The sequence below is a fragment of the Neopsephotus bourkii genome, unplaced genomic scaffold, assembly GCF_033783945.1.
Source record: "Neopsephotus bourkii isolate Nb327-2 ecotype Australia unplaced genomic scaffold, CSIRO-AGI_Nbou_v1 NB_1764, whole genome shotgun sequence".
NCBI lineage: Eukaryota > Metazoa > Chordata > Aves > Psittaciformes > Psittacidae > Neopsephotus > Neopsephotus bourkii.
The window spans coordinates 156335-182452 of record NW_026902238.1 but is presented as its reverse complement, the minus strand read 5'-3'; the positions used below and the strand labels follow the sequence as shown (position 1 = coordinate 182452).

At 40.1% G+C, this 26118-nt stretch overlaps 1 protein-coding gene across 3 annotated transcripts in view; it reads right to left on the bottom strand.

Moving 5' to 3' along the window:
• MAN2A1 (mannosidase alpha class 2A member 1) overlaps positions 1 to 16538 on the bottom strand; it is a 112417-nt gene extending 95879 nt beyond the window's left edge. The window contains exons 1-2 of one of the 3 annotated variants that reach the window (XM_061378074.1): positions 16075 to 16537; positions 4726 to 4986 (exon numbers count right to left, since the gene is read on the bottom strand). In XM_061378074.1, the coding sequence (XP_061234058.1) occupies positions 4726 to 4986; positions 16075 to 16209 (396 nt within the window). In that variant the 5' untranslated portion in view covers positions 16210 to 16537. Of the gene's footprint in view, positions 1 to 3765; positions 4109 to 4725; positions 4987 to 16074 lie in introns of those variants that run through there. The other 2 variants (XM_061378076.1, XM_061378075.1) reach the window with 2 other exon arrangements.
• Positions 16539 to 26118: the final 9580 nt, after the last annotated feature.

Genomic DNA, 26118 nt, shown 5'->3' with positions numbered 1-26118 from the left:
GAACAAGGAAGAGGCTGAGGTACTTAATGCCTCCTTCGCCTCAGTCTTTACTGGCCTTCATGAATCCCAGGCCCCAGGGAGAAAAGTCTGGAGCAAGGAAGATGTGCCCTTGGTGGAAAAAGGGCCAGGTCAGGGAATACTTAAACAAACTGCACATTATGCATGTGCAGGACCATGGGACCTGATGGGATGCACCCACAAGTACTGAGGGAGTTGGCAGGTGTCACTCCAAGGCCACTCTGAAGAATCTTTGAACAATCATAATGTTTAGGCAAATTGTCCAAGGACTGGAGGAAAGCAATGACATTTTTATCTTCAAGAATGGCAAGAAGGAGGAGGACTCCTGGAACTACACCTGGTCAGCTTCACCTTCATTTTTATCCCTAGGAAGGTGAGGGAGCAGCTTACCCTGGAAACCAACTCCAAGCACATGAAAGACAAGAAAGTCAAAAGGAGCAGTCACCATGGATTCAGCAAGGGCACATCATGCTTGACCAACTTGAGAAACTTCTACAATGAAATGACTGGCCTGGCAGATGAACAGAGAGCGATGGATATTGTCCACCGTAACTTCTGTAAGGCCTTCAGCACTGAGCAGACAATGAGATGGATAAAAACCAGCTGAAGAGCCAGACCCAGAGAATGGTGATCAGTGGCACGAAGTGCAGGTGGAGGCTAGTAACCACTGGTGGGCTATGGCTTTGCTGCTGTCTAACATCTTCATTAATGATCTTGATGATCAGCAGACTGCACCGTCAGCAAGTCTGCAGATGACACCAAACTGGGAGGACAGGCTGATACACCAGAGGGTTGTGCTGTCATCCACAGGGACTTGAACAGGCTCGAGAAAGGGGTCCAGAGGAACCTCATGCAGTTCAGCAACGCGAAGAGTAAAGTACTGCAGGTAGGGAGGAACAGCCCCAGGCACCAGGACATGCTGGGGGCTGCCCAGCTGGGAAGCAGCTTCACAGAACAGGATCTAGGAATCCTGATGGATACCAAATTGAACATGATAACACACAACAATGTGCCCTTGCAGCAAAGAAAGCCAGTGGCACCCTGGGCTGCATTAAGGAGAAGTGCTACCAGCAGGCCAAAGAGTCCTTCCACTTTAATCAACACTGGTGAAGCCACACCTGCAGTTCTGTGACCAGCTCCAAGCTCCCCAGTACAACAGACATGGATACAGTGGACAGAGTCCAACAAAGGGTCACTAAGATGACGAAGAGACTGGAGCAGCTCTCACATGAGGAAAGGCTGAGAAAGCTTAAACCGTTTACCTTAGAGAAGGCTTTCAGGGATCTTATCCATGTGTACAAATACCTAAAATAAGAATGCAGAGAAGGAGGAGCCACATTCTTTTCAATGGTGCCCAATGACAACACAAGAGGCAATGGGCACAAACTTCCTGTGTTTTAATACAGTAAGTTGCTGCTGAACATCAGGAAACACTGTCCACGTAAGGGTGACTAAGCACTGACACAGGTTGCCCAGAGAGGCTGTACAATCTCCATCCTTGGAGATACAGAAAAGCCTTCTGGGAATGGTCCTGGGTAACCAGGTAAGTGGCCCTTCTTGAGCAAAGAGTTAGGAGTTAGACCAGATGACCTTCAGAGGTCCTCCCAGTCTCAACCATTCAAACATTTTGTGATTTGAATGTTAATCAAAAGCAGTTAGAAAAAAAAAAGGACTCAAACTTCTACTGGAATTAGGGAAAGGTTAAATACAAGTATTTTCCAGTATTTTTCCTTCCATTTCTAAGGATAAGCAAGGAATTTGTAAAAATACTAGACAAACAAATTCAAAAAGGGTGCTTCCTGTCTAATTATGGCTGCTTCAGAAGACAGTCATGTTGCTATAAAGCTGTTCAATTAAAACATTTGAAACCTTATCAGTGGTCTTTTTCTCTATATGGGATCATTCTTTCTCAATACCAAGGGACTCAAACTGTTGAAGTAATGCAACTCTTGGGCAAACATCACAATATTTACCACAGTGAAACCTAAGCCCCTGCAGAGGAAAAATAAAAGCATAGTTTGTGCCTCATCAGGCCACCTTTTTAAAGAGTGATTCATGCCTTATTTTTAAAGGAGCAACATTACTAAGAACAATGTTAGATGCTTCAGTATTTGAAAGGGACAAGAGAAGAGATATCTCACTATATCACTTAAAAGACCTTCCATGTCAGTGTGACAGCTGCTGAGAATTTTATCTTCTTTGAGCACAAATTCCAGTTACTTCTTGAACTACTGACCTAGAAAAGTGTCAGGTCATAACCATATCTAATTCAGAGTTCTTCATTTTGTTGGTTTAATTACCTAGCTCCACATTCATCTTTTGAAAAATGTACACATTAGTCTTCGATTTAATTTGAATTATATCAATTCTCAATTCAGCGTTATTTTTAGCAGACAGCTCTATTACAATTTCCTAAGTACTTACAAACACTGCCAGTAAAGGTGGTGTTTTCTTGACAAGAAATACCCTTTAGCTATCTTACCCAAGTATCTTTTGGGTCTCTTATTATTAATAACTTGATTAGTAAAATCTTTGAGTAACAAGTCCTGGTAATATTTATGACTATGATGAACTCCCAAAATTTGTTCAGCAAAGCCTCTTAAAAGTCTCTAATGTGATTTTTATCTGAATACTATGTCTAGTCTCATTTCATACTCATACACCCACTTAAAAGACAAACATGGGAAAAGTAAGGTTCGTATCTGTGAGTTTAAGTTAACATTTATGAACACCACATAATTAAACGTTTATAAGCTGGTTTAGAATTTAAAATGTAATTTAAAAAAACAATGCTCTGAATAAGCTATTCAATTTCTTCGTCTCCATAAAAAAAAAAAACCCACAAAAAAAAAAAAAAAAAAAAAAAAAACTAGAAGAAAATGCATTCTGCAAGCTCAGGTAATTTACCAGGCTTGGCAAAGTATTAAATAGTAAAACTGTATTCAAATATAGTAATTTAGATCAGCTTGGTAATGTGGTATTACAGGAATTCAGCTGAAGTCAACATCTCTAGATTCCATAACCGAAATGCAGGCCAGACTTGAGGGATGAGAAACTGTATACAGGAGCAGCATTAACGTGACTTAATGATGATTGTGGACAACCTTCTGAGTACAAGGTACTGATGCAATGACATGAAAAGCGTTAGACAAGCCCACTTTCCCTCCCTATAGCAAGGCAATGGAAGAAAGTGTGATTAGGGGAACAGTATTAAGACTATTCCCTACTACATTTCTTACCTTTAGGCACATGCATATACTCTTAAAAGTAAAGAAAATTGTCCAAAAGCAGTTTAGCTACTACAGCCTGCCTTTAGGTAGGTAAGTGTATGTTCTGACATTCTGCAAATGTGAAGCTAAACATGAGAACATTTTAAGCAATTATATTTTACTTTCCATTCATTACAGGTTAACATGCCCAAGAATTTAAGCCAACACATTTCCCCAAAATTCACAGTTCACGTTTACTCTAACTTATTTCTAACGTACCTAGAAAAGCACATAACTTAATATGGTACCAGACTGTATGAAGACTACCTGTTAACAATCCAGTAGTTTGAAAATACGCAATCGTAGTTTCACATGCTTTTAACTTTCTAGCACAGAAGTCTTAATGTATATTAGAAACATGAACAAAAAAGGCTTACTTTCTCTTTAAGATCTGTTAGGGGGGTGCCTACCCCCGAGGAGCTAAAGGCATTATGAACGATACATCAGAGGTTACAGTTGCTCTAATGTGTGCACTTACTCAGCTTGAGTCCACTGTCTTTCTCCTGCAATAGAAATACCTGCATTTCCAGAATGAGAAAGCTGGACTTCAAAATCTAATCTTTGCTTTAGAGTGCTATGAATATTTATAGTACTCCCACAAGACTGCCCAAAACAGTACAGATCACAAAATTCAGACCATATTCTCAGTGCTCCTGAAACATTCCATTTAAAACTGAATATGTAAGAGTCCATAAACTTGCAAGCATCACCAGAACACAAAATAAATTCAACTTGAAGTGTCTGACTTTAAAATCTTCAACCTCTCCAGTTCACGCCAACCAGTCACTATGGTATACGTTCCTCCTTTCTGACCAAAGTGCCTATATGAACAGCAGACACACAAGAATGCTCAAATACAGAAATGGCATTCAAAAGGGAACACAGTACCTGAGATTTTTTTAAAAATTATTAGTTCTTGAACGTTCTATAGCTCCCCATCAAGACCCAGCTACACACATATCTCTAGTAAAACCTATTTAAATCAAAGCCATCCACTATTTCCAGTTTATCTGTCATCAATTACAGAACAATTGGGGAAACTGAAGGAGACTTTCAAATTTTTTCCAAAGAACTTCCAATAGTACTGGACAATAATCTGAGTATAATTAATCACTGCTTTGTTAGGAGGTTTTTGTTGTGGATTTTGGGGGGGTGGGGGTGCTTGTTTTTTTGGTGTTTTTTTTTTCTCAAGAACTCTTACACTTTCTGGAACATTGGGTCTTCATAATCACTACTCAATTTCTAGACAGTTTAAAAAAGTTAAGACGGAACAGTTTCAAAACACCTGTTAAAACACAACAGTCACCTGAACAATTATATTACGTCTTAGATTAGGAACTGAGTACCAAGCTTTTAGTGGTAATCAGATGTTTTCAGGATTAAAAAGTAATCACATGGAGGACTTCAGCGGAAGAGGAAAGAAAGACATACTGCTTACCTGTACATCTGAACCATGACTTCCACTTTTTGAAGCAAACAAACAATCCTCAGAATCAACTGCAAACAAAACTGAAGCAGAAGGAAAGAGCTCAGAGACAGATCCTTGACTGAAGTTTATAGCCTCTGGATTTTTTTGGCCATCCTTTACTGATTCACTCAGATTGATCACAGAATCGCGTATGTTTGAAATAATCTCATTATTTTCCGCCAACAGGCGTTCTAAGTGATCTATTTTTTCTTGCAATATTGAAAGCTGACCCTGTAAAAAAAAGAAAAACCCACAGTAAAGTTTAATTATTTCTCAGACCAATTCATGACAGAACTAAAAAAACATAGTAAGATGATTACACAGAAAGACAAATCTTTACTTTATGTAAAGACAAACTAATCAAAAATTGAGCCAACATATGAAACCTCTTCCCTTGAGAATACAGGAAAACAGCAAAAGTTATATTCTCTACTATGGACTTAAAATTGCAGCACAATATTTAATCACTGATACAAAGATAACCATAAAAGGTCATGCTGTTTCAAGTATCAATTATGCAAACTTCAACCTTTTTCATTATCTTTCACAGATTTGCAAAAAAAATCATCATTTATCATCACATCAAAACATCACAGAGAACGCCATTTTTTAGGAGGAAGTCACGTCATGATGGGATTAACAGGATGGATATTTTTTTTTCCCTGTACATGTAGAATAGTATCTCAATAAATACTGAGCTTCTTATTCTCAGTGAAATTCAAAGAGAAATTAACAAAAACACTTACTGGAGGTAAAATATGCCTTAATAGCCTTGCCGTACTAATAATCTGTAAAACTGCACTACTACAAACAGATAATCCTGTAAAAGACAGATCAAACTAACAGAACTTTCAGTCAGGTCATATTCAGCTGCCAAACAACACGATTTTGCAGATGATTCTAGTGTGCACTGCAAGAGGAAGGACACAGAATAACATCAGTGTGAACCGAAAGAAGTCATCATATCTCCCAAAGCAACTTACAAGGAGAGACAGATATCACAAAGCAATTTAAAAGCATCTAATCACAGTATTATTAGAATACTGGAGGGAGCATAGCAGAGTAAAATGCCTGGAAATGCTACTGCCCTCTCATGTACTAGCCACTCCTTCGAAATGATTTGAGGTATGCTTTTTTCTAGAAATGAATGTGTTAGCTCCTGCAGAATCACTAAGGCCAGGTTATTTAACATGGCTTTAGGGATATTTCATCTTAACAGTAATTCACTTCTTTCCTCAGAATGACTTCAACCTAACAATAAAGGAAGATAAATAACAGAAAAACAGCCACTTCCTGTTATTAAAGTTCTGGTCAGATCCCAAAATATGTAATATACAATTAAGTTTTTCTTAGGAAGTTGTCACTACAACAAAACCCACTGTGGATTCAGGCATTTACATTTTACCCTTTACATTCAACACAACTAACCAATTCAGTAGACATCTACTCTGTGACCTACGATTTTAATTACAAGTAAAAAACTTTTTCCTAGCACCAATGCCTTATTTTTTTTAATATGGAATAATACTAGAAACAGTATCTGTACACAACAATTTTTTCCCCTTTAACAGTAATTCACTTGACGGTTTTGCATTTCCCTTTTAAGGGACAAACTGCTTTCCTCAAATACCAAGTTAATTCCAAATTCTGTAGTTAGGCTGTAGTTTGCAAAGGATTAAGCCTCCTTTCTAAATTGTGATGTGCATTTTTCTCTAAATTCTGTTCAATTCCAGAAGTCTGTGGTAATGAAAAACATAATACTCTTTACAAGGACACATAAAATAGCCTTAAGGAGAATCTTTCTGAGTTCTACTAAATCATCATCCCTGTAATTCTATCTTTATGGGAGCTCTTTATAATTCTTCAAAAGATATGCTTCAGTATTTTTTTAAGATGTTGGTAAGTTAGACCCCTCATTTTCTGCTCTGTGTAAAATGCTAATCCACTGCTTTGGATTTTTTCTTAGCTTGATACATCCTGAAAACAGTAACAGGTTTTAAAATACAACACACACAAACAGTTACTGCTTTCCAAAAGACATGAATATATTTTGACAGCAAAACCAGGTTAAGCTAACTGAGATGTAGAGCCAACATCCTAGAATCTGAATATCTTAAATACTAGAAACTTATAAAATAGATTAACCAAAAACAAAAGGAAACATGCAGATGATGGGATACTAGAAGGAACAAAAACCTGTCGTCCCATGCCCCCTGGTGGCACAAAAAAAAAACAACCAACCGATCAGACTGAAATCTTCCAAGCACCACATTAAAGATAGTATATGCACATTTGTGTAAAATTACTATTTTCTCTTTCAATGTCTATGACATTTTAAAAAAAAAAAATGTTTCTCTACTCCAAAAACTAACGGCCTACTATGTTACTCACTCTAAACATACATAAACTAATACTGATTGGGGCTTTTCAGGCTGCTCAATATAAGCTCTGACCTTTAGATTACTATGAAGCTGAAGTACAGCTGCCACCTATACAAATCATTATCTGCTTCACCACACAATTACTACAGTTCACCAAAGTTACTAAGTGTGTATGCGACTTACACATTGTTCATACTCATCAGAACATGAGAGGTACACTGTCCAATTAAATACATCTTTGTCTAAACAATCATCCTTAAAAGATGCTCTGTTAATCTGCATAGTTAAGGTAAGGAAATGCAATGTAAAGTTATACGAATCACCAATTAACAAAATTAGAACAGTTTTGGTAGAAACCTTTTTCTTTCATTTCACAGTGCCTTTTTATATGTTGATGAGAGTGTGCACATAAGAATTTTATTAAAAAGGAAACCAACAGTGCTGTTACTCCAGAGAAAAGGAACTATTTCTACAAGAACTGCAAAATACTAACAAATCCAACAGTATCAAAAGTAGCTACAGCTGCACTGGTAGAAGACTGGCACATGAGCAGTGCATTTGTTCACCATCCCCATGGTTACATAGGGTTGGACTTAATGAATAAAACCTTCCCATGTGAAGACCAGCAGACCCTCTTTCCATCTGGATTTGGAACAAAAACTGTCCATACCTGATAGCTGCACTGAGCATCCTGCCACTACCACCACATGAACCAGCTACATAAATAGTTCCTTACGTTTCAGTCAGTCTGAACCCTTGAGCAGTTTTCATGACCCAAACACTCCAAAGCAGCCTGCTTTCCCGCTACCCTCTGCCTTTCCTTCTCTGCTTCCAACACCAGTCTGATCTGTAGCAAGGGCTCTCTCTTAATATTCACTCATTCCCTAAATGTAGTCACTTTCAACAGACCACTACTGATCACCAGGAAAAAGACAGCTAACTCAAATAATCAAAGTGGGAGTATGACAGGCCCACAGACGAGGAAATCTCATGGGAACAGGCAGGCAGAATGTCATGGTTTAAACTCAGTCATGCAGTTCATTTACTCACCCCACCCCCACCCCACCCCCACCCCACCCCCCCGCCCCGCTCCTGGAGGGATGGGAAGAAGAATCAAAACAATGCAACTCCACAGGTTAAGAACAGTTTAATAACTAAGGTAATCAATACTGCTACCACCAATGATAATAATGACAAAGGAAATAACAAGGGAAGAAAATACACCACCTTCACCACCCGCCGACCGATAACTCGCCCCCCCCAGCCCAAACAAGCACTGACCGATACCTCTGATACCTAGTCCGACCCCGCAGTTCACCAGTCCTTCCATGTAACTCTCAGTTACATCCTGGGCATGACGTGCTGCGGTATGGAATACCTCTTTGGTCAGTTTGGGCCAGGTGTCCTGTCTCTACTTCCTCCTGGCTTCCCCTCCTCCCTGGCAGAGCATGAGGCTCACGAAGTCCTTGGTCAGACTAAAACATCGGTGTTACCAGCTCTGTTCCCAGGCCAAAAGTCAAAACACCTCACTGCACCAGCTACTAAGAAGGAGAAAAATGACTGCTACTGCTAAACCCAGGACACAGAAGAGAAACCCACATTAGACACTTATGAGGTTCAGTCACTTGGAATTCGACTATTTGCATCCAGACTTAGCCAGCAACCACTAAGTGTTTAGTTTAAAACCAGCCACAGCCTAGCCTCCTCACCTACATGATAAGCAGGTGTTCTGCATACGAGGCTCTCGTGCACCAGTGAGCTGTGATGAAGAAAGCAGAGTACCACAATGAACAGAGTTCTCCAGGGAATGTGAAACTTAAGATCATTGCTTAGACAGTTACTGCAGTAAGCAGTGAAGAAACTGGACTCAAAAAGACTTATTTTCTGTCTGTACTGAATGGCGGTCATCTTAGTAATTTTTCTGCACCTGTCTTGTCAATAACTGTTTCCAGGTATATCTTCACAAATCACATACTAACTTAACTAAAATCCTGAGACAAACCTCTAAACAGATGCCAACATACTAAGACAGCAAGACCAGAAAGTATTCTCTTTGTCCACTCTTAAAGCACTGTATAGTGAACAGAACCTATTAAACATAGAATTAAATGGTCACCTGCTGTACAGAAAAAGCAAGCAGGTAAAAGTAAAAAACTTAACATGATGTTGCATCAAAGCTTAACATCTAAACACGCTGTATCAGGATGCATTTACATTGCAAGGTAGGACACAGAACAAAAAGTCAAGCACACAATGCACCAGTCAAAAGGACAAGTCAAGGTTTAAAGCCTTTATTAAACTGGGCAGAAGGTTTATGTGCATTTGTGATGATGAAGATTACGTAAGTCACCTTGTCAAAAAATTCCTACCTTTAAAGTACCATTCAAAACTAGCTCACTGTATGAAGACATTGGAATTCTTCTGAATTAGCTGAACTACAAACTTCTGTTCTCTTAAAACATAAGGAAGTTCTATTACAAAGACGGAGTAGCTTAAGAAGCCAATTCTAAGACGCCAATGGAACTTCCATATTCTGTTTTACCAGAGGCAGGAAAAATAGGAATGTTTAATGTACTGTTATCCTAGCTTTAAGCTACATGTAATTTACAGAGGTAAGTATAACGCATGCTTTTAGGGACTGATTTGACACCACGATCAGTGATCTGAAGGCAAAGAGAAAGGAAAGGGAGATGGAGACAAAACTAGAAATACTCCCAGTTTAAAGTCAATTAACCTGAAAAATGTCCGCTACTGCTCTGGCTGACATGTTTCAGGCTCATTTCCTTTTGATTCCCTTCCCTGCCTTGTACTGAATCTTTATTTAAATGGCTAGCAGTACAAAGCTGAAGCATGGCTTACATGGCATCAGGATTATGAGCATTCTGCTAATAATTAGTTTTAGCTAAACAAATCAAAATTTGAAATAACAAAATCATGTGCCAGACACAGAAAAGGTCAAGAAAGAGCAAACTAGGAAATCTCTGTACATTTAGTTTATACAGTTTGAGGCATGGATGATAGGTAGCAGGAGGAAGAACTCATTCATAGGTAGAGTTACTACTCTTCTGAAAAATACATGTTGCTCAACATTTTGCCCCAGATTTAAAGTACAAAAGCATGAGGCGTTATTAGCTTCTGCCTGACTGCTGCTTAGCCGAAACTTTGCACAAAATGTGCACGCAACAAAGGCAGATACACTCTGTGAACATTAGAAAGTACAAAGAATTGTTACTGACCTGTAATTATGTTCACAGAGACAGTTCCTCCTCCCTTACAATGTACTAGGAAGCTCAGCAGAAGAAGCTCTCATGAGCTTGCACTGAAAATCATTCTTGTGACAATCAAAGGCTTTTCAATTGTGAACAGACTGTTACTGTTAATAGGGTTTTATTTGTCTGGGTTTTTTTTAAATAAGTCAACGTGTTTCAAAACCAGGAAAATTATGATTCTTTCTGTGGATTTCTTCTCTCAATACTCAATCTTCTATGCTGTAAAATTCTCAAGAATGTTACTAAAACTCACTGAGTCCACAATTTTTCAGTTATCAGAAGTCAGAAAATTACAACTTCAAAATTATGTACAACCTTAACTGTCACTACTCACATTTTAGAGTAAAACACACATTTCCTAAATACTGGATGATGCTGCTTCCAGTGCTTCTGCAGAACAGAGGTCCTGTTCCTTCTTACACAACATGGGTCTGAAAGCTCCCAAACAAGCTCATAAAACTACACCCATTACCAAGAACATGCCACAACAAAACGTATACATGTAAGCCACTGATCGCAGCTACTTCACTACAGCAAGGCACCTAGCAAAATTCCAGCTGGAAAATGTGTTTACACTGTATCAGGAGCTATTTCAAAACAGGAAGTCAACAGACTCATTGACACTGGAGGGAGCTGAGGTCTGCACTACACAGAATTGGGGCATGGTAACTACCAACCGTGAGCTGATTCACTGCAGTTACAAGCACCTAATGGAGATTCAGGGCTGACTGCAAGTAGTGCTTCCATACAGTAGGGGAAGTAGTACCTCAGAAGTACTCCAGAGTCAAGTTGACAAGGTGCCTTTGTTCAACACACAGATTCAGAGAACTGCTGGTGTTTCTGCCACGCATTTGGTCCCAATTGCCTGCTATTACTGCTCCATTCTACCATGTTTCATACTTTGATCAGGTGGCACTACTATCAAATTACTGGCAAGCTCAGACGAAACAACACTCCATACTGCAACAATCTCCACTTGTGGCATTTGTGCAGAAGTAATTGATGCATTATGTAGATGCCTTGAAAGCATGAATCCAGTAAAGAAGCCTTAGCAATACCACATACAGCCAGGCTAATTAATGCTTTGCTGGAAAGACACTGGAAACAAAAGAACAAGCCACCTGCTTTTAGAACTGTACCTCATCACCTCTCCTCAATGCAATGCAACCAGTGAGCCCATAAAAGCACGTAACACATGAGAAGATTCATGCAATAATGATGGTCAAAGGCAGGGAGGGGTGGGGAAGTAGAATGAGAACAAGAGAGATCTTATTCAAGAAACAGTTGTTTAGAAAAAACTGTAAGGATGAAAGTTTGTGCTTTGCTTTTTAATACAGTTTGAGTGAAAGACCAAAGATAAAAAGGAGCAATCACTTGGTGCCATTCAAGTTATCAACCAGAATCATGGCAGATTTGAGTTTATAAAATGTAATTCCAGAAATAACCTTGCACACAGTGGGGACATACATCCCATAAAAGGAAAACCAAGCCATGTGAAAGTGGCTAGAGGAAAGAGCTCATGTCCAAAGCATCACCTATCAGGTAGTGCCAGAGAATGCCACACTGTGTTATTGTTTTGCCTTGCTGAGGCATAAAATTCACTAAAAAATGAACTCTCTACACAAAGCCCATATAGTTCTGAAGCAAGATGCTGTTACAAATTCACTCTCCACATATTTTTTTTTTAAATTGGATTTTTAATGTTTACCACGCACACTTACATGTGAATCTAGCACAATTTAGAATCAGAGAAATATTCCACAAGTTTCTGTCATTGAACAGGTTTTACAGATCTATTATAGGTCAATGCAAAATTAGTTGAGAAAAGCTGTGCTAGGCTAATGATTTTTTTTTTTTCCCTTATTTGGGTCCAAAATACAGCATAGACTCATATGGGCTTATCAGTATTTGTATTCATCTGTATGCAGTAACACAGGTTCTTCAAGGCAAGCTGCATACGGACTTCTTCTACTTTAGACTTGACATGAATGTAGCTCTCAATTACTAGTTATCAATTTAGCCCACAAACCACTTGCACCAGACACCTGCTGCACCAGAGATTGCATAGGACTCACCATCACTCTTGAACTTCCCTCTGCTCTGCAGCCAAGCAAAATTTCTCAGCGAATTCAGTGTTATTACTGACAAAACCAATATACTCAGCCATTTTCCATTATATTCTACTAGAAGACTCTTACACAACTGACACTAGTAAAAGAATAATTTAAAAATGGACTCAAGGTTATTCCTCCACCTCAACCTTGTCCCTGTGCAATGTCATAACATTCTTCCTAGGCTGAAACAGGACACTGGAATACACTGTACCCGAGACTTATCCTGAGACAGAAGCATTCTAGGGCTAGGAATAGGCTCAGAGAGAAAGACAGAGCTTGTGATATGGCCATGGTAAGAATAATATACACCTGACAACCAAGCAGGATCTGTAAAGATGCAAGCAGGAATTACAGAGAAGAGACCAGTAAGTCTTGATCTCCATGAATTTATGGGTACCTAATCTTACCCAAATTAACAGAGATTTCAGTTCTACAGCAACATACAGATCTTCTAATATGATAATTTAAATGCACCACCAGTGACAGCAAAGCTATAAATCACCTCAGCTAAAGCTCTGCTACAGTTGCTATGATGCTACCTTACCATGGACAGGTGTGGATAACATTCACCATATAACTGATTACTACTGCCAGCCAGGGCAAACTCAACACCTATAAAGACACAATGTCCCCACTGCCCCACCTGCAGTGACATCTGCTAACAAGTGCTGTTAAGCAGAGCTATGAAAGGCATTTATTTAGAAGTATTTGGTTAAAGTACATAAAGGTGTCTGCCCACAGATATTCACCCGTCTTGGGAAGGAGATCTTGTCCAAAAATCACTTCTGCAAGAAATTTCTGCTAGCATCCTTGAACACCACCACCCAAACTCTCAAACCAGAATGCAAGCTCCAGAAAGACAACTCTTGACTATACTGGCAGATAAGCCTGAAAGAAGACAGGTTTACAAGACTGAATCTGATGCAATCTACCCCAAGACCATGCAAACAAGAAGCTGCTGTCTAGAAGAAAAAGTGGAAGTGAAATTGGAGCAGCAGTCCTGACCATTTATCTTATTACTGGTATTAGGTACAATGACACTTCAGGTGAATGCAGACCAGCAGGCACTGTCAGCTGAAAAATTCCAACACTAATCCTGCAAGAAATTAAACAAGAATCCTAGATTGACAAATGCTTGCAAATTCAACAGAGGACTGTTTCCAGTGGTACCCACTTCTCTCCTCTGAGCTTAGCTGAAGCCACATAGGTCAAGAAGAAACTAATCACTATGCAACTTTCAAGACATGAAAGGTGACATATGCTGTTACCAGAACAACACAGAGGAACCGAAAAGCTGAAAAATTAGCATGCTGTTAGAACAGAAAGAGCTATGAAGTGAATCAATGAAAAAAATTGTGAAAAAGTCTCAATTTCTTTTTCTAAGCAAAAAATGTTCTGACTTTTGTCATCAGGAAAGAGAATGCCTTCTTAAGTTTACAGACAGACCATCTACTGCTACTGTAGTCTTTCACAAACAAAAACACCTTGAAGTTTCTACATCTGTGACTAGCTAGTTTCACCAAGTTCTGGCAACACTACACTGACACAACATCACTGAGGTAGGATTAAAGCTGTTTCTTTCCAAAATTTTGGTGGCTTCTATTCCACAGTTCATCTTTTGTGTGTGCTCAAAACTGATGTTATGTGACAGGGCTCCGAAAGCTTTTGCTAGGTGTCAGAGGTTTCCAGTTGTAACAAAGTGGAAAAAATTTCTAACCTATGGGCAGCAAAAGGAAATGAGAAAAATCACATCAATTTCACCTGTAACTTACTCAAAGAATAAAGTAGTAAAGAAGAAAAAGGTAACTGTTCACCCAATAAGGAAGGACAAAAACAGCGATAGGCAGAGAAGTCTCCAGTGAGAGTCAGCAACCTCAAAAAAATTTAGATATGGAAAAGGCAAAAAGAGTAAACACTGACCAGAAGACTGAGGGGAGGGAAGAGGATGGAAGAAGAAATTACCATCTCTAGCTGATCAGATCACATAGGAAGAAAAGGTGCAACAACAGATTAAGCTACTAAATTCTTCGTCACAAGAGATAAAACCGTGTTACACAGCAGAGCAGTGTTATACTGAGGACACAAAGAGAATTTCAACTGCAGACACTGAGAGTAGAAGACGATACATGTCTAGTTTAGAGCGAGGTGTCCCTGCCCATGGCAGGGGGGTTGGAACTTGATGATCTTAAGGTCCTTTCCAACCCTAACCATTCTATGATTCTATGATTCTATGAAATCTTCCCTGTTCACTCAAGTATTTCAAATCCAAATCGAACATTAAAAAAAAAAAAAAAAGCAAAACCAAAAATAAACTCACACACACCCACACAAAAAACTACCAAAAAACCCCCCCAAAACAACAAACAAACAAACAAAAAACTCCACAAAACAAAAAAAACGCTTACCCACGTATCACTTTCCTGTTCTGTATTTCACTTGGATTAAACCCAACTGGTGGCATAAAGACACAGGAAGCAATTCCATCAGATAAGATACTGCCCATACCACCAAAGCAGCACTTTGCTGTTACGCGCATAACACATGCCACTACCCTTCTGCCGGAGCTAGACACTGAACAGGCACAGCTGCTGCAGGCAGCCTTGTCTTGCTTTCTTTTGCCATTGTCTTAGTTCCTGCAAAAACTAGTGGCTAACCTCTGAACTGTAACTTGAAGCAAGAAAGGCAAAACAGATCTGCTTTCTTTACATTAAACAAGGTTTTAATCTTTACTGCTAACAAAAGGATATAAACTATTACTTTTGATTTAAACGAAAAAAAAAAAAGTGGTTCTATTGGAGAGATAACTCTTGACTTTTAACGTCAGCCTTATGAGTTCTTCCATTTACCCGAAGTCTCACTGCTGTACTAAAAAGGCAGTTTCATTTGTTTTGTTTCCCCAAAAATAACCACAGTGCAAGCATAGATAAGCCATAATTTTACTTCCTATAATTCTGTGTGGTCTATTGCTATAAGAAAACAAAGCTATTTATACACAGCAGAATTCTGCTCTTCTGTGCAGCATACCATGTGCTCTCTGAAACACTTTATTCTCATAGTGGTTGAATTCCTTATTAGCACACTACCATGATACACAGCATTTAAATTTCCCTCCCACACAGATGACGGAAAGAGAAAAAGAGCTCCTTCGTTTAACCATAGGGTGCCGTCAGGTATCAGCCAGTTACGGTCCCAAAGCAAGGCTTAACAAAAGTGAACGCCGCAACATAAAGTCAGCGTTCCTCCAAGTCTACCTGTTGATGCCACCGCTGAGGTATGCCCTCGAACTCCCCGTCAGTTCCTACCCGACCTCAGCACCAGCAAGCCCCCTTCTCCCGCTCCGCTCCTGCGCCGCAATCCCCCCCCTCGGGGCTCCGCGCCCGGGTCAAGCCGGGCCATTCCGGCGGCAGCGCCGCCCAGAGGCGGCACCGCTCGCCCGCCGCCCCACCGGCCCAGCAGCACTGGCACCCCCCGCTCGCAGCCCCCCGCCGAAGAGAGCGGTGGGAGTCCGCGACGGCACTGCCGCCCTCCCATCCGCCACCAGCACGCCCCGCTCACCTTGGGGAAGGTGCCCTCCCGCCGCGGGCTTTTCGGGTGGTCGAAGTGGCCGCGGTCTAGCATCAGGTAGAGGGAGAAGATCACCACGCAGAAAACTGCGCTGCCGAACACCGTGAACTGCCGGCTCAGCTTCATCGCCACGGCCGCTCGCCCAACTCAGCCGCTCCCGGGCCACAGTCGCAGCTCCGCGCCCGAAGATTGGAAGCGGAGGGAGAAATGGGTTCAACTTCTCCCGCTGCGGCGGCCCACGGCACAGAGCGGCCCCCAGTCTTCTCCGGAGAAGTGCGAGAAGTTGCCCCCACCGCCCCGCCGAGACCTCGGCGCCGCGCCGAGAGACGAGCACAGAGTTTCCGGCAGCGGATCAGGTTCGCGGGTAGGCTGACGCCCAGCGGGGAAGTGGCGGCGGCGAGAGGCAGCAGCGCTGTGGGGCCGACCGAGCACCTCGGCTTCCGGCTCCCTGCTCCCTTCTTGCTCCCCGTTCTCCTCCCGCGGCCGCCCCACCCGCGCACACGCCGCTGCCGCTCCTGATGCACCGCGGGCCGCTGCGCGCCCTACAAGCCTCCCCACGCCACCCCCAGGCCCCGCTGCCGACCGGACCGCCGTGCCCCGCCCCCGCGCCCGACCTGAGGGGCGGTACCTAGCTCGTGTCACGGCGCCCGGCCCCGCCTCACCCCCTTCCTCCCCAAAGGGACCACCCCGCCGAAGCGTTCTAAGGGGTGCGCGCCGTCGCCGTTGTGGTCGCCACCGGGTCCAGCAGCACCGTTCTGCGGCGAGGAGCGGCCTGCTGTCCGGAGGTGCAGCGTAGCGGTCTCCCCGAGATTGCCGCCGCTCCGCCTGGTGGCGGTGTGTGGCAGCCTCCGCCGGGAAACATGAGGCGGCTCAGGGGCGGAGGTGAGAGGGCTGAGGTGGGCCTCCGCAGGCCTTACCCGCATTTGTCGTTCCCTGCGGCGGAGTGGGGAGAGGAAACGGGAGGTGTGAAGAGACCCCGGCCCCGAGTGAGGCCCGGCGTCCCCCTGGCGTGTGTCAAAGAGCCGTCGCACCTTTCTGTACCAGCCCTATCGTACCTTTTTGTGCCAGCCCTGTGTCTCCGCTAACAGTGTCAGATGCAGTGGGCTGCTGCTGTCAGGTCCCAGCTTGGGTCTGGCTGTTCTGTGTCCGAACAAAGCATAGGCTTTGCAAGAAGCACCGAGTGTGCCCGCAGGAGTAAGTCATGGCTGTAACAGGCTGCCAGAGGTCCTGCCATTTGGTCTGCCTCACACTCCATGGCAGTTTAGCCCCTTCTAGTTTTCAGAGGTTGAATCTGCCTAGGTTTGAAAATGGTCATGCCATATCTTACTTCAGATGCATTGACTGCTACTGAGAACTAGACACAGGCTGAACGCATCATTTACCACTGTTGGTGTGCTTCTTTCTTAAAGCGTGTCATTAAGACACACCCCTGCAACTTGATGTGTCAACATCCCTACTTCCTTTCTCATCACATGAAATACCCCCAAAGGTTGGTAAGACTGTAATAGAAAAAATCGGCCAATGAAGGACAGTAGGCTTTTGCAGGAGCCAAGATCATTGCAAAGATTTTCCATCTTTGAACCTTTTCCCAGTATCTTGCAGAACCTGCTCGTTCCAGTATCTTACTGAGTCTACTTGAGGGCTTGCTTATCTATAACTTCTCCCTCCATTTCTTCCACTGGGTAAAAACTTCCACGTGTCTAATCCTGTCTTGGAAAGGCAGTGCAGGACTCCTGCAGTTACTGGGGATGGACGTTAGGATGTGCTATGGAGGGCATTGCTGACAGCTGAAAAACCACCTCTCGTACATGGTGCACTGCTGTACGTACTGACTGCCTCTAATTCATTTTTTTAACACGGGAATAAGAGCAGTTGAAAATCATCTGAGCTGTGGGGACTATACAGGGAGTAACCTGGGGAAGAACAAAATAATGGGGGCTGGTGCAGGAGCAGAAAGGGACTGTCAACCAGGAAAAGCTAGTAATAAAACATGAATCAGGTTAGGGTAAAGAATGCCAACACTTGGTGCAAGGCAAAATACAGGAAAGTTGCAGATGGGCCTGTACAGAATCTGGGATAAAACCCAGGAGTTTTAAAACTTGGCATTACAGTGCTTTCCAGCAAAAAGCTGTGCATTCAAGGATCTCACCATTTCATATTTACTCTATTCCCCCTCTAGTGGCTGATTCCCACAGAAAATGCAATGCCTCTTACACCATTTGTTCTGTTAATGTAGTTAATCTGTTAATGTGAATCAAAAAATCCAGATTTGCCATGATCTACATAAGATGTAATTTCCAAATTTCTTTTTCTTAAGGAGGCAATTATATTTAAGTCTACAGTAAACTAACACTTAGATTACAAAAAAATGGCTTCGGGATTTGCAATATGTATTACTAAGGTTGATTCTTAAAGCCTTTGTTCTTTTTTTTTTTTTTCATGGAATATTTGGTTGATTCATTAAACAGGGTAGTAGGGTGCCTGGGGGGAAAAAACAGGACTGTGAACAAACCAGTCCTCTGCAGACCTTCTGTTTTGCTTCTTAAAAAAAGTCAGAAACTGATGGATGAGGCAAGTACCATAGAGAGACAGTAGTGGTCAGGTGGCTAGGAGAACAAATGTTGCCACAGACCATCAGACCCTGTTCTCCTTGCTGTTAGAGGGTTTCTGGGTGATACTAAGTCATTCACTGAAATACCTGCAGAAAGCTGACATGAATTTTTTGCTTTCTGGGCTCCTTCTCAAGACACATGTGATCTAACTTGCAGAAATATTCAGAACTGGTATTTGCAACTGAGGCCAATGAAAGCAATGAGCTTAGACCTTCCCTCACAAGGATCCTTTTCACAAAAAACTGTAATGTTTGTAATTAATAAACTGATTTCTTAGAACATCGTTGAACTGTAAGAAAATTAACTGTTCTTCTGTTGGTTCACTGTTTCAGTGGTGTATATGGAGTAATATAAGAGGTCACAATTTAGGATTACAGTAAAACTGTATTTTGGATCATAGTCGTTTCAGAATCATAGTAAAGCAGTGAAGAAACCAGGGCCCAAACTCAGAGTGGTATTTGGTCTTGCACTTTAAAGCTGCATCATGATGTGTATTTGTTTGAGGGGGCAAATACAGGTTTCTATAAAACTGTGTCATGATGTATATATGGACCAATTCGGGTTTTGTAGGCAACATGTGGCATGTTGTTTTCACGGGTTCTGATTGTGTGACTCTTCTATCATTGTGGTCACAGATTTTTTTTTAGGTGTCACTTTAGATAATACCTGTTTAGATATAGGCTTAGTTCTGTTGCATTAGATACATGTAGTACTCCATGTTCTAGAACACAATATAGAAGGTGGACATGGCAAAGTTGCCAACTTTTTTATGGTTATGCGTCAAGAATTTCATTTTGTGATGAATGCAATCTTCTTGCTTTACCTTCAGTGTTATGACTATGTTTTTGCTACCCATTTAGGGTTAGATGGGAACCTGAGTACTGTGGCTGAGACAAACTTACGCAGGAGTGCAGTACCAGATCTGTAGTCATATGAAGAAGTTTCATCTTAAATACAGACATGTCTTAAGCTGAGTAGATTTTCTTTTAGGTCTCAGTTTTGGATTTGGGCACCTAAAGTTTGTCTAATCCCTTCCTTAGATGACAAATCATTTTTCTGGATCTAGCCTCTAATAGCAAACATAGGAAACTAGGTTTTCCGTAGTTATTTCCATACTCACCAGGCTGCTGGTATCTAAATTACATTTTCTGCTACAGACTACAGAAACCTTATCTCTAGTTGTTAAGAAACTGTTAAATAAACTCCGTAAGTGAAGGAATCTACCATCCAAACAAAGAAGAAAATACAGAAATATTGTATGGGTCTAATGTTTACCATTTTCCTAACTGCATACTACTCGTAAGAGTGCATAAATATACAATTATTGTTATTAATAATATTGTAAAAAACTATAAAAATATTTACTGGCAAGGGTTTGTTTCCACACCAGGTCAATGAATATTAAATAATGAGATTAAGAAACAGTGTGTCTGTTTTAAAATTTATATAACTTCTACAACTAATATAAATATACATTTAGTTCTTAGGGACAAATTATTTTGGTCAGGGTATGGTAAATTTAATATCATGATATGAAACCATTACTATTGGATTGGACAAGTTATCCATAGTTGCTTATCTGAAAACTGTAACTAGTTTCACAAATTTTGTACTGATGCAAGAATTTGGCGAACTTTGCAGTTCATCTTCAAGAAACAGGTTTTTCTCATTTTATTCTTGAATTAAATGCTTACACATAAATGTCCATCCTTTGTAGCAACAGTTGCAATATGAGAAAAGGAGATAGTTTCTTAAGTCCATAACGTACTGTATTTGATGGGTAGTTGTATTTCTGAGTATGTTAGAAAAGGGTAGAATATTTTTCATTTGCCTGAGATATTTCTTAATGGAAATGGAACTCTGTGTGTTTCACTGAGTGTTGAAAAACAGTTGTGGTTATTCAGAAATTTTTATTTCTTCTGAGGTTCGTTTGTATACTAAGCTTTTTGTGAGTGTTTTTTTAATAATACAAAAATGACTGAGGTAATAGCGCATGCATATATGCATGATACTAGAACACGGAGAAGTTGCAAGGTGTAATAATTATGGGTAGTACATTTTGATGTACATTCTTATAGGTCAAGTTAGAGCTACAGGATCCCTTTCACCAAGTGCTGACTGACACCCCCTTACAATCTATTTCATGACCCATATATCTTAAGCTGTGTAAAGGATGTTCGCCTTGAACACTGAAGTAATTTTTCCTAGTGGATGGCCTGTTTTCCAACCATCTGTAACAAAGCCCTTTTCTATTGGAGAACCTTGAACTGAACAGTCTTGCCTTAATCCTAGATTGGCTGGGTCAAAACAGCTGGATTCTGAGAGGCACAACAAATGTTAATTTAATGAGAACGGCATGACAAAAATAAAAAGATATCTTCAGAAGTCTGAAAGTAAGCTGTTACAAGCCACATGCTGTTAACTGGCTGAATGTGTGTAAAAACACGTGAAAGTTTACCGAAATTATGACAGAATAATCATTTCTATAACAAGAAACACTTAAAATTTTGAATAACAAAAAAAAATATGTGTTGGACAAGCTTGTTGGTGCATGATGAATTTAGCCATTACACAATGTATCAATGTATTTTTACAAAGTGAAAGAATGCCTTCTTTGCTGAATGCTATCAGATATCAGGTTTTTTACTTGTGTACTCATTCATGTCTTTAATTATATGGACATTTTCTAAAAAAAAAGAACAAAAACACAAGAAAAAATGAACAGTGAATATGTTTTATTCTCAAAAGTTGACTCTTCCAGTGTTCAACAGAAAGCAAGATACAGCACAGAGAGAGAAGCTTTTATCGTAAACAATACAACACTGGCTAAAAGCATAGGCTAAAAGTAAAGCATAGGCTGAAATAAGGAAAGGAAATATGGACATTGTAGAACAAAACATTTGGTGTCATTCCATCCTCAATAAAAATAGTGATCAGAGTTATTATGTAAGTTACATCTCATCTCCAAACAAGGTATAGCCAGTTTTCTGCACCTCCAAGCATCCTAAATGTAATAATGCCATCTCTAGGAAGCATAACAGGAAGGCAGTATTTAATTAAATAATATGGCGTTATCCTATTTATTCTTAGAGTTATTCACAACTGGGAAACCATTCTGGGAAATGCAAATCTTTAGATGCAAACATAGTTTAAGGGGAATAAACTTAATGGGTGGAGATAAGGTTCTGCGTTAGTAACATCAAAGTAAAAAGCAATGTCTCAGATGTGTTGTAAGAAGTCACAGAGTAATATCAGTTTAGATTTTTAATTAACTAGTATTAATATTAAAAAGTAAACAGTAACGAATCTTCATGAGAGCAGCAAATGTTATACTTGTTAAAAAGGCTGGTTACAAGTGTAAAGTTAGTACTACTTCAGAAAGTCTGGTTTATCATTATAAGTTTAGTAACAGAAATAAATGTAAACCAAGCTTAGCTTATGTTTTGCTGTGATACATTTCTATAAAATAGTACCTTGACCATATGACTTAGCCTCTACAGTACAAAAAATGGGTACAAAGACTAAATGTATTAGAGACGTGTTTCATTCTTTTTGAACTTTTATCAGGGGCAAAAAACTTATGATTATGGAACATTACTAATGCTCTTATGCATTACATGTTTTGAATCCCCAAGTTTTAAACCATGTGCTATAAGGAAGAAGCTGAGCACATCTACAATGCTGTCACATTATGCAGTAATGGCCTAAGGAGCCACGATGGTCAGAAGGACATTTGGTAGTGAATATTTTGCTGTGGTTTGGAGCAATGCCTCAGAGTGTATGCGAGTATATGGGAATGTGTTATTTCATGTCCCAACTTGACAGAAAATAACTGTTCATTTCTCCATAAGTTCTAAATCTTTATTTGAAGAGGTAACTCACTGTAACTTCAAACACAAACATCCCTGACAATGTTGGATATTTCTAATGCATGGTATGAAAACTAATTAAATCACAGCATATATTTGCAATTTTCCTTTTCTTGGAAAAATGTTGACAATGTGGAAGAAAACTTGCATATGTCTATTGTTGCTTACTGCCTTTTAAATATGAAGCTTCAAAATTGACGGCACAAAGTGTGCTGTATTTTCAGATGGTATTCTGGTTCTTATTTTTTTCCTTTGATCCCTTTCCAATTCAGATGAAAAGTAAAGCATGAAAAGAATATTACAAATCAACTTCATCTTTTGAAAAATACCTTTTTCTGTTGATTGATGCAGTTGACTATTGGCAAGAAGTTTGTAAAAAACTGTCCTTAATGTGTGAGGCTCTGGAAAAAGCAACCAAAAAAAAGCTGTGTAGGCAGCCCAACTCTAAAGAGCCCATAAGTTATTAAAAGCAGAAGACAAAACTGGATAAAGAGTAACAATCATAACAGGAGTACAGATTCACCAGTTAGATTTCTTTAATCAAAACTAACCCTTTTGGCTTTTCTAAATTTCCCTAAGAAACCCTAAAATAGCTACTTTTTATGCTGCCCACACATGTATCTCACACATATGCTAAAGATTAATGATGACTGCACAAAGCTAACAATATTACACTTCCCAAAGTGATGGACAGTATGTCCCAGCTGTCCCAGCCATGCCCCGCGGAAGAGGAGCATGTTCCCTGGCTGGGAAAAGCCAAACAGCCTGGGCTGTTTGGTGTTGAAGGAGATAGTGAAAGCTGCTCAGCTGGTGGAGACTTAAACAGAAACTTTTGCAGTAAATATGTGTGCGGTATGAAGGAGTGGACACCTAATCAAAAACAATGTAGGGGGAAAAATGAACAAGATGAAAATTTTGTTACATATTGGAAAACAGCGAGAATGCCCATTACATGTCAAGTACCTTTGAACTTCCACCAGTCTATTTTTATGCTTTTACTGATATGCCCCATATCCAACTCTGTCAGCAAGGAGATAGATGACTTACTAAGGCTTCCTGGGCAGCAATATCCCTGTGCAAGAACTCTAAAGGATTTTGAAGTGTTAACTGAAAACAAACAAAAACAACTAACCAACCAAAAAACCCATGAAAAAAGGGAAGATTTTTGCGTGCTGTAACATGTTGCAGCAAGCTTATATGAACCTTGCAGAACATGACCTACAATGTAGAGAGGTTGCCTACTTGGTTACGCTACTTCATGGCACAATTTAGAAAGCAAAACAAAGAAATATGTTAGCAGTATTTATACACTTCTGGTGAGGATGGCCCCTCAATTCCTGTGGGAGACGCATGAAAGAAAATTTTGTGACATGGTGTCTTACAGCATATTAGAAAGGCAGGAAGAAAAGAAGCTCTTCTATTGGCAGCAGAACAAATAAGACTTAGTTTCCTATCATTTTGCTCCCTTTTCTTTACTTTGCTGTAATTTAATAAAGGACAAGCACCATTTTCTTCAATGGTGGCATTTATTGGCTTATCTTCCCCTCCGGAAACCTTATTTAGGTTTAAATAGGAGTTAAGCTAATTGTGAAACTTCTCCATTTAGGAATTAATCAGATGTCTGTCTTCTAGATGATTGCCCATTCTTACTAATTCTGTAAGACATCTTTGTTACCATTGTTTTTCTGTAATATTTGATTGATACGCCTTTAAAACTTACAGAATAGAGAGGACACGTGAACCTTCTTATTAAAGAAATTATTTTCCTCATTAAATAAGGAACAGTGCTGAGATTTTTGATAAAATATTGTTCTTTGACATATAAAGATTAAATAATAAATGCAGTGCCCTAAATGCAGTGCCCTCCACAACCACAGCACAGAAGATTGGAAACTAGGGCTGATAGAAATGTGTGCTATCAAATACTGCAACTGGTCCTCAGACTCAATGCCACTGGTCCTCAGACATCTGCCAAATGGCATTAAACGGAAATCACTAAGTAGGTGTGATGACATCCTGACATTGTATCTTGACCTTTCTGTTAATGATGTTGCGTTCCTACGGTCACTTATTAATTAGCTCCTTAGCTCTTTCATCTCTTTCTGCTATGAGGAAAAATGTGTGAATGATGGGGAAGATATTTCCCAGTCTCCTCTCTGCTGGAGGCAGCAAGGGTAGGATTGACTTCTATAGCTTTTTCTTCACCACATACTGGCTGCATCACAGTCACAGGCTTGTCAACATGACCATGTCTGCTCCATAACCACATTGCCAATGTCAGCAACACACAAGACTCAATTGGCACTCTGTGGTGATGACAAGTAATTCAGGTGTCTGATCTGCATACAGAAATTCAGTGTCATTTTATTCTTGCATTTGTAAAGGCTAGATTAATTTGCCTGCTTATGCTTATCGTCATAGAAGGAAACCGTTTAGTCAACAAACATCACTTCATTGAAGACACATGCTGCAGTTATGAATCTTTGCCTTTGTAATTACTAGGACCAAGATCTGTTTTTCAGAAGGGAAATCAGTTTTGAGAAGTTTGTGTTGATTTTGTTCATTTTATTGCTGGAAGGCAATAGCAGAAATTGCAAAGTTAGCTTAAGGGACAGAGAAAATGGAGATGCAAAAACTTGTATTTTGGAGTGGTGTAACCACTGAAAAGGAGTATATGAGCACATATATATATATGTGCGTGTGCCAGGTACAAGATCCCCATAAAAACTGGGAACTCAGCAACAGATGGGATTACTTAATGACAGAAATTTAAGATGATCAGTGCTTAAATGACGGTATGATCATACATGTATGGTATTGGTCTCGAAGCCCCAGCTTAGTGTATACTGGCAAATGAGACTTCAGACAGGTGCTAGAAAATTCTAGTTAGTGTAGTGGTTCATGCCTGCTGTGCTTTCAGAAAAACTAAAACAAAACATTGCTGCCCTTCAAATGAAACTTTATTATGATGTGTGTCAACTGGATAAGAAATATGCCAATAGTGAGAGAATGTGCCTTCAACAAGTTTTACAACACTTACAAGATCGGATGAGAGTACTTTGCAAGGGATTGGTGGTTTGTGATTGAATTGCAGGTAACTGACTATTCACACCTATGCATTTAAACCATACAGCAAAAACACTGAGGCTGAATTATGGAGTTCCATGGAGTATTTTTGTGCTTCCAGTAACATCAAACTTGTGCATAATATGAACCGTGGCTATTGCTGTGTATTTGATGTGCAACATGCAGATGCCTGACAAACTAAAAACTCCCACCTCTCTTCCAGTTTGCCAATTTGATGCCATGAAAGTGGACATGAAACTTGATGAAAATATATGATAATGTCATTTTCTAAGTCATAACGACAATATAAGTCATTAACATTGTTTTTTCTTCTTGGCATGCTTTGTTAGATATAAATGACACAGCAGACTATTCACAAGTTAATATACTCATTTTGTAGTACATAGAGGTAATCTTCAGATTCAACTTAGATTTAAATCAAGATCTTTATTAGGATTCAAAGTCGATTTAAGCTGTTGCTTCAGTTA